The 12,670-nt window shown below is 40.7% G+C and overlaps 2 protein-coding genes and 1 long non-coding RNA gene across 6 annotated transcripts; 1 reads left to right on the plus strand and 2 right to left on the minus strand.

The window, feature by feature from the left end:
- Positions 1 to 1,143: 1,143 nt before the first annotated feature.
- On the minus strand, positions 1,144 to 6,542 carry LOC133907121 (uncharacterized). Of its 3 annotated transcripts, none has more exons than XR_009907933.1 (3): positions 2,615 to 3,401; positions 2,040 to 2,315; positions 1,144 to 1,870 (listed from the first exon to the last, which is right to left on the minus strand). It is a non-coding gene; the product is annotated as an uncharacterized LOC133907121 (long non-coding RNA). The 3 variants fall into 3 exon arrangements; XR_009907934.1 differs by lacking the exon at positions 1,144 to 1,870 and adding an exon at positions 5,241 to 6,542 and having other exon boundaries at positions 1,925 to 2,315; positions 2,615 to 5,133; XR_009907935.1 differs by lacking the exon at positions 1,144 to 1,870 and adding an exon at positions 5,023 to 6,542 and having other exon boundaries at positions 1,937 to 2,315; positions 2,615 to 3,437.
- LOC133907119 (hypersensitive-induced response protein 1-like) lies at positions 2,809 to 10,451 on the plus strand. The gene is made up of 5 exons (XM_062349146.1): positions 2,809 to 2,876; positions 3,524 to 3,741; positions 3,937 to 4,057; positions 4,514 to 4,702; positions 9,786 to 10,451. Exons 2-5 carry the CDS (start codon positions 3,532 to 3,534, stop codon positions 10,148 to 10,150), a joined length of 885 nt encoding a protein of 294 aa, XP_062205130.1. The 5' UTR covers positions 2,809 to 2,876; positions 3,524 to 3,531; the 3' UTR covers positions 10,151 to 10,451.
- Positions 8,803 to 11,427, minus strand: LOC133907120 (uncharacterized). 2 transcript variants are annotated; one of them, XM_062349147.1, is made up of 2 exons: positions 10,983 to 11,427; positions 8,803 to 8,891 (listed from the first exon to the last, which is right to left on the minus strand). In XM_062349147.1, exon 1 carries the CDS (start codon positions 11,385 to 11,387, stop codon positions 11,001 to 11,003), a length of 387 nt encoding a protein of 128 aa, XP_062205131.1. In that variant the 5' UTR covers positions 11,388 to 11,427; the 3' UTR covers positions 8,803 to 8,891; positions 10,983 to 11,000. The 2 variants fall into 2 exon arrangements, with proteins under 2 accessions (XP_062205131.1, XP_062205132.1); XM_062349148.1 differs by lacking the exon at positions 8,803 to 8,891 and adding an exon at positions 9,987 to 10,082.
- Between the last annotated feature and the right edge of the window lie 1,243 nt (positions 11,428 to 12,670).

Below are 12,670 nucleotides of genomic sequence, written 5' to 3' on the forward strand. Positions count from 1 at the left end.
TTTGTGACTCAAACTCCGAAGTGATCACGACGATAAGTGACTGATAGAGAGGCTAGTGGTGAGATCTTGCCTTGGTGGTTTGGTGACTCATTTAGCTTGAGGTCTTGTCTTGGTGGTTTGATAGCTCAAAAGCCGTGACCGAGTGTCGATCGAGAGTATATCTTTTGTGGAGCTCTAACATAGATTAGGAGTGATATTTATGTCACCGATGCCACAGGATAAAAATCTATTGTGACGAGTTTACTCTCTCTAACTTATTTATATTTTTGCATTTACATACTTACAATCTATCTTTGTGCATTTATCTTCTTAAGTAGTTTGTTAGGATTGATTATAGATTGTAAAACTTTTTTTTAATGGTAGAGTAGACATATTAGATAAATTTAGAGCATATTTAGATAGAAATTAAAATAGATTTATCTTATAATTTTTTAAAAAATTAAATAGATTTTTAAATATTTTAATTCACCCTCTCTTTTATGAGTGACGTATCCTCGCATATGTGTCTGGCAAAACGCGTATAACACAGTCCCAATCGCAACCTGAACCATGGTCGCGTGCACGTCAGAGCTTATCCGTTTCAGACCAAATTTTATCCGTCGAGGAATCAGAAGCCTTGCCTTGGTCTAGCTCTTCTTTTAATCTGTCAAATAGCAGCTGGTTTAGTTTTGTTACCTTTCTTTATTGGATGTATTGGATGTTACGTTGTTAGACTAGATTTTATTACTTTTACTATATAAAATAAAAGTTGATTTGTATGTTATATTTTTCATCACTCTCCTTCAATATAATAAAAATACTTAAAATTTGAATAATTTATTCATTTTTATTATCCACTCTCATCCACCAGTTTTCCTGTCTCGTTACCAGTTACGGATACGTAACATGTTTTACTAATAAAATAAATAAAAAATTAAAAGAGAAATTAGCGGATAATTTCCTCCGGTTCTTCAAAATAATTTGAAATCAAACTAAACGGTATTGCTTGTAACATATTCATTCGGCGTCGCTCTCGTATCAGTTCCACATCTATATGTCTTAAATTTATATTTAATATTATCATATCTAATATTTATATTTTTATTATAACAGAGTCCAGAGAATTTCTGTGCACGGTGACACGGACGACGGTCTGGACTAGGACCTAGCAATTACCTTGACGGACTCTTCTGTACTTAAGGTGCAATTCAGCTTGATCGCATCGGCAACTGTCTTGTCTCCTTCGAGGCTTTGACATCAACAAGAGGGAATTTCCCGTGCCTTTTTTTCCGCAGAAGGGGAGGGATTTCATTCAACTAAGGTGCAAATACATCCTTGTTGCAAACCCACAAGCAGCGATTGGAAATCACAAAAAGACCAATCAGCACCTCTGAGCCATCTTCAACTGCTGCCTTTCTTCCACGCATCTGCCGCCGCGGAGCAAAAAGCAACAACGAAGGATAACGAAGATCACATCTTCTCTTCACCGGACATGATGGCATGACCCAAGCTTTGTGAAGCCGCATCAGCCAGCGTCATCGTCGGATAAAACACGCACAAAACTCACAAACACCAAAGGGATCGGGAAAATCTCCCCTAAACAAAACACAAACCTCCCGAGGTCGTCGAAGGAGAGGGTCACCGGAGCCGGCCACCACGCCTGGGACAACCGGAGGAACAAAAGACGGCGAGGCACCCCAACAGGCGCCAACGGAGACGAAACAAACATCAAACTGACCTAAACTACATCCAAACAACTGCTAAACTACCCTAAAAGCTACGCCAGCCACCCCGGCATCGATCCGCCGAATTTTCCCGTGCCATTGATGACAAGAAAACCAGCTGCTCCGAGAAGTTCACGAGCTTTTCTGCTTGTGTCGGTTCTCATACCCTGTCATACAAAAACACTACTTTCTGAGAGTGGGGAGGGGCGGACCCAGCCTAAAACATGAGCGGGGTTATATCAATGATTAAACCTTTACAACTTCACGAAAAATAGCTAAATACACTGAAATCCATTGAAAACCAATGATTTGAGTAGGGTTGTCAAAATAAGTTACCTTTTTTGTGAGGAAAAGCATGAAGTTTTACTATCAGTAGTTCAGTACAAATCTGGGAACAATACAATACGCTCAGATAAACAACGGCACCAGCTGCCACCTAACATGATTGTTGAGCAAGATTGTGTGCTACAGCAACATTTTGATGTCCACTGATTTTCTGAATACAAGTGTCATTCTACTGCGCGATCCGATTGGAGGATCGCTCGGTTGTCTGCCTCATTGAGCTGCCAGCCGCAAGGTTCCTTTGCAAGCAGCTAACGCCGCCCGCCGGGTCTGCACAATTGAGGAACTGAATAAGACATGATGACAACCACATCACCTTGCCGTGTCAGTCACGCACAAGAGTTGTTTAACCACAAGTGAGGTGACAACCAATTCAAGTTTGAATAAATGAACTCCAGTTGAGAACGAGCGTAGCTTGGATGTTTAGACGTGCGTTTAAATAAACTCCAGTTTTCATTGTGATGTGACAGTTACTGTTAATACAATGCGTTGAAAATAAATGTATCTTCTAAAAAAATGTATGTGAAAAGAATAGTGCAATGGATATTTGATCAGGAAGCTGACCATACCAGCCGCTGTATGGAATGATGGTTTCTTGAAGATATCCAACCATAAAAATGTCCTCCAAGCAGTTTCTCCTTGCTCTTGGAAAAAGGATCTGACCAGGGAATGATAGAGAAAATGCAGACGTTGACCTGAATACTAAACTTCTTGGTTTGCAATGCTGAGAACTCTAGTATAAAAGCGCCATCATCCAAACCATCATAAGTAAATACAAATCTTCAGCAGCGATTGTCGCTCCAGTGCTCAAAGTTCGAAAGAGAGGGTAATGTAAGCCAACTATTCTCATTCCTCAACTATGTCTCATGTTTCATGAAGCAAAACCCTGTAATAGGGAAAATTTTCTCTTCGTTTCATGCAAAGTATTTTCTGTCATAACCTTTTTTCTTCAAGTGTACATAGAGTCAGATGGTTCAACTAGTAAAAGGGCAAAAGTATATTGTAAATAAGTTGAGAAGAGAAGAGAAACAACAGTAGGAGTATCTTTTAGGCCAATCACGTGCAAGCGAATTTTTTTTTGCTACAGCAGCAATAATTGGAGAGGGTATGTGGTTTGTGAACTTTGGTGAACAAAGTGTAGCCACCTTTCGTTATACTGGCGTGTAAACCTTAGGCTTCCGCAGATCACCAAGAGCAGAGGATCAAATTCAGCAAAACAAACGAAAATATACACAATGAATGATGCCACAATTTATTAGTCTATCTACACATAACTTTACAGATTTCAACATTTATATCATATAAATTGTGTTGCTAACATGCCTCAGTCCTCGGGTTACCTATAGGTACTCAGTTCTCTTGTACGGTGCAAAGCTTCCACACATAATTTACCTGCAAAAAGTAGTGTCTGGCAATACTAAGTTCTATAATTAAGTTGTTGATAAGATTGATTCGGAATCCTCATTGTTTCAAGACAGACATTAGAATGGGGAAACTAGTGGCGGCAATCGGCAGGTTCCTCTGCTTTGCACAGGTGAACCAGTCAACAGTAGGCATCAAGGAAAGATTTGGGAAGTTCGAAGAAGTGCTCGATCCTGGGTGCCATTTCGTCCCATGGATAATCGGAAACCGCATCACTGGTGAGCTCACACTAAGGCTTAGGCAGCTCGATGTCCGTTGTGAGACAAAGACAAAGGTACTATGGTATCTCACTTTTGACTTCTCACAAGTCAGATTCAGCTTCCATGTTCATCATAAAGATTGTCCAGAAACCTATTAGTTTTTACTATGTATTTTCTGGTGCGATTATTTTGGTCTTTTGCTCCCCTTATTCACTACTTCTTCTGAAGATAATTTCTGAACGTATTTTTGTTTATGCATCCTCTCACAGGATAATGTTTTCGTAACTGTTGTTGCATCCATTCAATACCGAGCAATGGAAGACAAGGCAAGTGATGCATACTACAAGCTGAGCAACCCAAGAGCTCAAATACAATCATATGTCTTTGATGGTAAGTTTAACTTCTTAAAAATATACTCACTCCATAGTCCATTTGCGTACATACTAGGGAGGTACATAGTCAAAATTATAGTCGATAGCATTGAGTACTGGACCATGCTTACCCTTAATTATGAAATAACTCATTTAAATCAAGCAACATCTTCATGGTATTTATAGGATGGAAAAGCTGTAATGACTACAGTCTTGGTTCCCTGGATGAAAACCATTTTGAACCTGAATCCTACAAAAGTGTGCAGCTATTCTGAGACCGGGGGGGGGGGGGGTAGTCATTTCTGGAAGTTCTCAAAGATATGGATAATACTTGGATTTATCAGTGCTAAAGATCCCCTCGACAAGGTTTTTGACAAGGGCATATACAGGACATCTACTTAGATTTCCATAGATCTTCTACAATATAATAACAGTAGAATATCCTATTGAATCTTACATGTTCTCTTTCTCACAGTTGTAAGGGCAAGTGTTCCCAAACTTGAACTGGATGACGTTTTTGAGCAAAAGAATGAAATAGCAAAAGCTGTGGAGGAAGAGCTTGAAAAGGCAATGTGTGCTTATGGTTATGAGATTGTGCAAACACTCATTGTTGACATAGAACCCGATGAAAAAGTTAAAAGGGCTATGAATGAAATTAATGCTGGTAAGTGTCCATCTACGTTGGTGAAACTTGCTTTGGTCTATGAAGGATGAACTCATATAATTTGCAATTGAAGGGATCGGTGACGTTTTAAGAGAGCAGTTAATTAGGATATTTAAAAACCTAACTGGCTCTAAAAACTTCACAAGATAAATCTATATCAATTTCTATCTAAAATGTTTTGGGTTTATCTAGTGTCTACTCTATCGTTCAAAAAGCTTACAACCTATAACCAATCCTAGCAAACTACTCTAGAAAAATAAATGAGCAAAGATAGATTGCAAGTATGTAATGCAGAAACGTAAATAAGGTAGAAAGCAAACCCGTCATAAGGGATTTTTATTCTGTGGTATCGATAGTTCACGTTGGAGCTCCATCAAGGATATGCTACCGGACAGCATCCGGTTACAGCTCTTGAGCCACCAAGGCAAGACCTCAAGCCGGATGAGCTGTCAAACCACCAAGGCAATGTCTCATCACTAGCCTCTTCCGACTGCTTGTCGTTGTAGTCACTTCGAAGCTTGAGCCACCAAGGCAAGACCTCAAGCCGGATGAGCTGTCAAACCACCAAGGCAATGTCTCATCACTAGCCTCTTCCGACTGCTTGTCGTTGTAGTCACTTCGAAGCTTGAGCCACCAAGGTAATGGTCTTCACGTCCCTGTACAAGCATCTTGCCACCGCTCCACACTAAGTTAGAAGGTCAACAAGCTTGAGCCACCAAGACATAAGATGTCGGCGAGTCACCAAGACTCCAAGGCGTCAGCGCACCTCTCGGTACAAGCTTAGATCACTCGTTGATCCACTCTCTAAGCATCAATCACCTAGCAACACTCTCTAGGTCTAATAACACTAATCACTCACTAATCTATGTGTTAATTGCCTTAGATTATCACTTTTAGCACTTTGGTGGCTTAGATGTCTTCTCAAGTGTCTCTGTGTTTCTCTGGACTCCAGCACGCTCCAGCTCCATCAAATACCGAGTTGTAGAGATATTTATAGCCTCAAGCCCGTGGATTGGCCGTTGCCCAACGGTCAGAATTTTTCCTTAACACCGAATTGTTTGGTGTGTTGCTTCCTCTGGACATCGTACAATCCCGTATGGTCCCCACTCGCAGCTAGCCATTTGACATGTGACACTAACCGTTGGAAATACTCTGGTAATCATCTGGTGTGCATACTCTTCACACCGGAACAACTGGTGAGTTAAGCTTCAATCTTCAACAGCTGACACCTTTTCTGGTAGAAATACTCATGTGATAATACTCCGGTGTACACAACACAAGTGTTGGACAATCCGGTTAACTGATCTTCATTCTTCAGCACTTAGAATCGCCTCTGCAAGTAATGCTCCAGTGCTTTATACCCCTCGTCATCGGACTATCCGGTGCTTTCAAATCTTTTTGCCTTGAGGTAACTCTGCTGCATAAATACTCTGGTGATTTTAACACACAGACCACCAGACTATCTGGTGAAGTCATTAGCCTTTATTTTGCCTCTGGACAAAATACTCCGTTGAGTTCAACCCCTGAACAATGGACCATCCAGTGGAATCATTTTGCCCAGAACTCGTCCAATTCAATCAATCTTGAGTTCGGTTGTGGTGACTTCTTTATGCATTGTACCATGAGACATACTAAAGCATATACTTGGCAAACATGTTAGCCTCATTAACTATGTTATCATTAATCACTAAAATCACATACATAGCTTAATATGGTCATTTTCGCTACAATATCTCTCTTTTTAGTGATTGATGATAACACAACTAAAGCAAATAGCAAATAAATAAATGATACCAATTGTAAAGAGCACAAAGTCTTATTACATTGTTTAGATGTATGTTCTTACCACTTAATCCCCTTTTGTTGTGGTTTCTCGTTTCTCCATCGCCACTTTCTCCCTTGATGGACTCATGAAAGAGCTTCTTCATTGCATGTTTTTAATACTAAATGTAGATAAATCCCCCTTTGTCAACCTTGACATCTTGCTTATTCTTCACTAGGCATGCCTCTTGCTTTGGTTTTCAAACTTCTCCTCTTTTTATCAATAATATCAAAAAAAGCTACAAACATATATTAAATTTGAGGAAGAGTGTTAGAGCACATGAGAGAGAGCTTCATAAATCATCATTCAATAAAATAATATCAAATAAAACGATACCACTTGTAGGGATAATATTTAAGAATATGATATTAATTAAAATGAAAGCACATGGATCACAATTCATGAAACTCACATAATATGATTTGTACTTCCCCTATATGTATACATACATATGATAAGAGATAGATATATGCACAACTACAATATCCATAGAGATAGCTTAAATAAACAAATGAATTGACAATGATACCAATTGTGGCCTTTAAGCATTGCATACCTCCGGTGACGTATTGATTTGCACCATAAGACTACAAAAGATACATCTAGCAACACATGTTAGTCTTAAAATCACAACCTATATGATATGTTCCTCTAAATATGTGCATACAAATGTTGAATACTTGTGAGAGATATGCACTTGATTTTGATAACAATGAAAAATTATCCTATAGAATGGATCATAGCATATGAAAGATATCAATTGTAAAACTAGTGTCATAAAAGGAACCTACGACTAATAAATCATATAAGTTGCTCATAAAAAAAAACACAAGCAATCTATCATATAAAAACCTACACTAGACATTACAATAAATTAAAATATGCACATGCAATCCTGGACAATGCATAGTAACTAGATGCAACACAAAATACATGAACAAGAAGCTAGCTACTATTACCTCTTTTTCCTTTGGATGGGAGATGTTGGGTATATGATGATTATGATCTTCATCAATGCGTCCAAACTTGTACATTTGGCTTCTTTGCTTGGATCTTCACCTCATTTTGTATGCCAAGTCTCCAACTCTCCCAAGCCAACCCTTGTGCTTCGAGTCTTCTTTGTAATTCAAACCGATTAGGGTCTCTTCATGTTAGTGATGACTTTCTTGAGCACCTAAATAGGTTAGTTCCACATCCGATCCTTTTTCCTAACCATATGTGTAACCACCTTGCCATTGTTCTTCTTCTTGAGCTTGTAGTGGTTGCTCTTGTTCTTAATCTTATAGTTGGACTTAGTGTAGAAGGTAGAGGTCATGTTGGAGAGATTCATCACAATCTTTTTCTCCTTAGTCTCATTTTTACTTGTTTATATTGGAAGAACTTGTGGCCTTCTTGATATCATTTGAAACATGTCATGGTGGATCCCTTCGTAAGCTTGTTCACTATTGGTAGTACGGTTATCTTGAAGAGATTGGTCACGTTCTTTGCCCTTTAATCTTGCCAAGTCCTTCTTGAGCTTCTCCACTTCTGGCTTGAGCTCATCATTCTCCTGTGCAATGAGTTTGTTAGGTGGTTCTACAACAACATTCTCAGCATAAATCTCTTGCAAAAGGGTGAGCTAGATATATCAATCAAATCATCACAAGAAGTGAAAGTATCTACCTTAGGATTGAAATTAAATAGAGACGTAGATTGCTTCAAGGAGACGGTCAGAATTTTTTCTTATAGCCTCAACCCCGTAGATTAGCCGTTGCCCAACGGTCATAATTTTCTCTTAACACCGGATAGTCTGGTGTGTTGCTTCCTCTAGACACCGAACAATCCCGTGTGGTTTCCACTCGTAACTAGCCATTTGACAGGTGACGCTAGCCATTGGAAATACTCCGATGTAAGCATCCGGTGTTCATACTCTTCACACTAAAACACCCGGTGAGTTAAGCTTCAATCTTCAACAGTTGACACATTCTTTGGTAGAAATGCTCCGGTGATAAGACTTCGGTGTACACAATACAAGCGTCAAACAATCCGGTCAACTAATCTTCATTCTTCAGCACTTAGAATTGTCTCTGGAAGAAATGCTCCGGTGCTTTATACCCCTCATCACCAGACTATCCGATGTCTTCAAATCTTTCTTTCTGCCCCGAGGTAACTCTGCTGCATAAATGCTCCGGTGATTTCAACACACAGAACATCGGACTATCCGGTGAAGTCATCATCCTTCACTTTGTCTGGACAAAATACTCCGGTGAGTTCAACCCATGAACACCGGACCATTCGGTGCAGTCATTTTGTCTAGAACTCATCCAATTTAATCAATCTTGAGTTAGGTTACGATAGTTTCTTCATGCATTGCATCCATAAGACATACTAAAACATATATTTGATAAACATGCTAGACACATCAACTATGTTGTCATTAATCATCAAAATCACATACATAGTCTAATAGAGCCATTTTGCTACAACAACAAATTAAAAAAATTCCATTCATGTATAGTACGATTTAATCTGATGAGCTTATGTTTACGTCATTATAACAGTTGGTCATCCATCTAAAATCCTAAGGTTGGTTTCATAATGAGTAAAAAATCAATCACTCAACACATCCGAATCACAATAAAATACATCAGTTTGATGTTTAGTGCTAACCATTGAAGGCCCAGATTTCAGCTCACGAGACTCCCTGCCTATCTTCAATGTTTGCCCTCTATTGTTTCACACAGCACTCAAGCACAAGAGAAACAAGACACTAGTATCTTGGCTACGTGCTGTCTCGCACAACAACAAAACCTTTTCTCTTTTTTCTACTTCTACTGATGCAACCACTGAGTAGAAGTATATAAAGGACTCAACCGGTGAGCTCCAACTCCATCCGGTACTTACGCAACAACTCAGGATATCCTCAAACAATCTAAAATCATGCATGCACTAACATATCCTCAAACGTGCAGCTCTTTGACTTGGCTTCCCATAACTAACCACACTCCTAATTACGTGCAACTGAATGTTTATCATCACTAATTCCTCTGCAGTCCGTTGGCTCCATGGTTCGCATGCAACACCGCTTCACACGGCACGCAGGCACTCGCTATGCATGTACTGGCACCTGACACCATACTAGTTTTGCACATCTCACACGTACACCAGCCAGTATGCGGCGGCCTACACAAATACACTAACTACATGCAAAGGAAATAAACATGCAGATACAAAATATCAAGATTAATTTCAACAACCATGTCCTTTTGTTATTTTGTTCAGCTGCAAGACTCCGTGTCGCAGCAAATGACAAGGCAGAGGCAGAGAAGATCATTCAGATAAAGAGGGCTGAGGGTGATGCTGAAGCGAAGTATCTCTCTGGCCTTGGCATTGCAAAGCAGCGGCAAGCCATAGTTGATGGGCTAAGAGATAGCGTGCTTGGCTTCTCTGGCAATGTGCCTGGGACTTCAGCTAAGGATGTGATGGATTTAGTTCTGCTCACTCAATACTTTGACACCATGAAAGAGATCGGCGCAGCATCCAAATCTTCTGCAGTTTTTCTCCCACATGGTCCTGGCGCTGTTGCAGACGTTGCCGGTCAGATTCGAGATGGATTTCTTCAGGCATCTACTCAGCAGGCAAAGTGATGGATTGCATTGAACCTGAATCCAGTTTCATGAATTTGGATTGGTTGGGCCATCCCTACTGGTTTGTCATAACTGAGTGATCCTGCATGCTTGAGTATATTGGCGGTGTGCTTCTTAAACAGTATTAAGCTTGTAAATTGGCTGTGTTTAGTTTACAACAGATAAGGTAGTCTGTGTATAGGTGCCCAGATACAAAATGGAGCATGGGCACATTACAAAAATCTGGTTAATGATTGTGGTGTGACCATACTTTGGCTTATGAGAACTCTCGAGAGTAATGTTCTCACATCTTTTAAAACTTCAATATACCGCTTAAATTCACGCACTTCAGTATTCCATTCTAAGGTTAATCATGATGGTGTCACCGTATTGTTTCAGATAGCTCTACCACAAGCACAACTTACAGCATTAAGCAAACCAGGAAATCACAAGTTAAACAATTAAGAATGGCAATCATAAGCATCAGAAGTAGCATATTGATAACATAATCACATCAACGGGTATTACGGAAGTAGCATCTACAGAACTTAAAGAGTAAAGGAGAACAAAATCTAAGATTGGCACCTCCTCGACTCCTCAAGCTCCTCCCATCTCACCACAACATTTCACACACTCGGGATCGCATTGCATGAAACGAGTCAAATTCTCCGTGGTAATCTCGGCGACATTTTCAATTACGTAGCTGTACACACTAGTTACTAGTGATAATTAGTGACACTAGAACATATCCCTGGACTGAACCAATTAGGTCAGAAAAAGCTACTCAATTCGCAGCTCGGATTAACTAATGCCTTCGCAATTGCACAAGAACCCATCAACGAATCCGTCATACCTAAGGAGACGCGCCGTGTCAGTAGGGGTGGTCCTCCTTGGGGTACCCCTCCTCCGGCCAGTAGCTCAGCCACGAGAACATGGGCCCCTTCGCCATGGCCAGCTCCAGGATGTCAGCGCCGGCCACCCCAGCGTCCACGTCCCTCCCCACCACCCTCACCGCCTCCACGAGCTGGTCACCCAACGCGCGCCCTGCTTCCCCGTCCCTGTCCGCGCCGCCCTTTCTCCTCCCGCCTCGCCCCGCCGCCCTGTCGTCGCGCGCGGCCCGGCTCCTCCCGCTGGTCGGAGGCGGGGGGATGAGCAGCGTGGGCGGAAGCCCGCGAGGGGCCTCCGCGGCGGCGGGCAAGGAGGTGGTCTCGCCGTCGCTAGCGGGCGCCGTCGGTGAGGGCGCCGGCGCTTCCGCCATGCTTCGCGGGGAAGGCGACCGCGGCTCGCATCTGCGCGGGTTTTATTAATGAGAAATTCTACGATTTGCCATCAAATTTCTACAATTTACCATCAAATAAATTCTGTTTACTTCTATACCATCAAATAAATAATTCGGTTTTTTATCCGCCATTGAGTCATCTGATTTTTTAAAAATTCCAAAACTGCCATCAGCTGAACTGGTTCAGCTCATTATAAACAGTATCCAAGAGCTAAAAAAGTCAAAAAAATATGTCAATTTTTATGCACGCTCTATAATTCATAATTAACCTATTTTAACTGCATTCACTAAAAAATACTGTGTAGAATTCAAACTAAAAATCCTCAAAATGTGCTACTTTTGTAACTTCTCGTAATTTTTAAGCCTCACAAAAATTTAAAAAAATCTGAGAAAATTTACTAATATTCCTCTAACGTGATGTAATAATTTCTAAAATTATCTCCCACGTTGAAAAAGTGAGTTATTTGAAATGCACAGTATTACAAAAGTAGCACATTTTGAGAAATTTTAGTTTGAATTCTACACAGTATTTTTAGGTGAATACAGTTAAAATGGGTTGATTATGAATTATAGAGCGTGCACAAAAATCGATATTTTTTTGATTTTTTTAGCGCTCGGGTACTGTTTATAATGGGCTGAACGAGTCCCGCGGAGGGCAGTTTCGGAATTCAGATGGCTCCATGGCGGATAAGGAACCAAATCATTTATTCGATGGTATAGAAATAAACAGAATTTATTCAATAATAAATAGTAGAATCGGTGGTTATTCGATGACAAATCGTAGAATTTCTCTTTATTAATCCGGTGGAGCCATGGACCAACTAACTGAGATTTTTCTGTTTGGGCCTTGAAGGGCCCAATGGGCTAAGGCCCTTCCAGCCCAATATTTGTGGGCCCGAATTCTCTACACGTGGGCCCTGCACTAACCTTGGAAGAATCGAGCGGACCCACCTATACAGCTGGCTTCGGTAGTAGGGCAAGTCCGGGCAGGTCTAATTAGCGCGCGCTCAGAGGCCAGCAAACGAACGATCAGACAACATCCTATAAAAAACCATTTATGGCGACTACGTTGTCCCCACCATTGCCCTTTTCGGTACTACTATGCATGCATGCAGAATGCCCCCTGTGCGTGTTCTCGCCGATTCTCTTTCAGAATCATTTTGGGACGTGGGATATGAGGGTAAGAGAAGGGTGAAAGATTGAAATTACACTTTCAACTGATTTGTATATTCACTTTGATGTGACAAAAGCATTAAAAAAAT

This window comes from Phragmites australis, chromosome 24, assembly GCF_958298935.1.
Source record: "Phragmites australis chromosome 24, lpPhrAust1.1, whole genome shotgun sequence".
NCBI classification, from domain to species: domain Eukaryota; kingdom Viridiplantae; phylum Streptophyta; class Magnoliopsida; order Poales; family Poaceae; genus Phragmites; species Phragmites australis.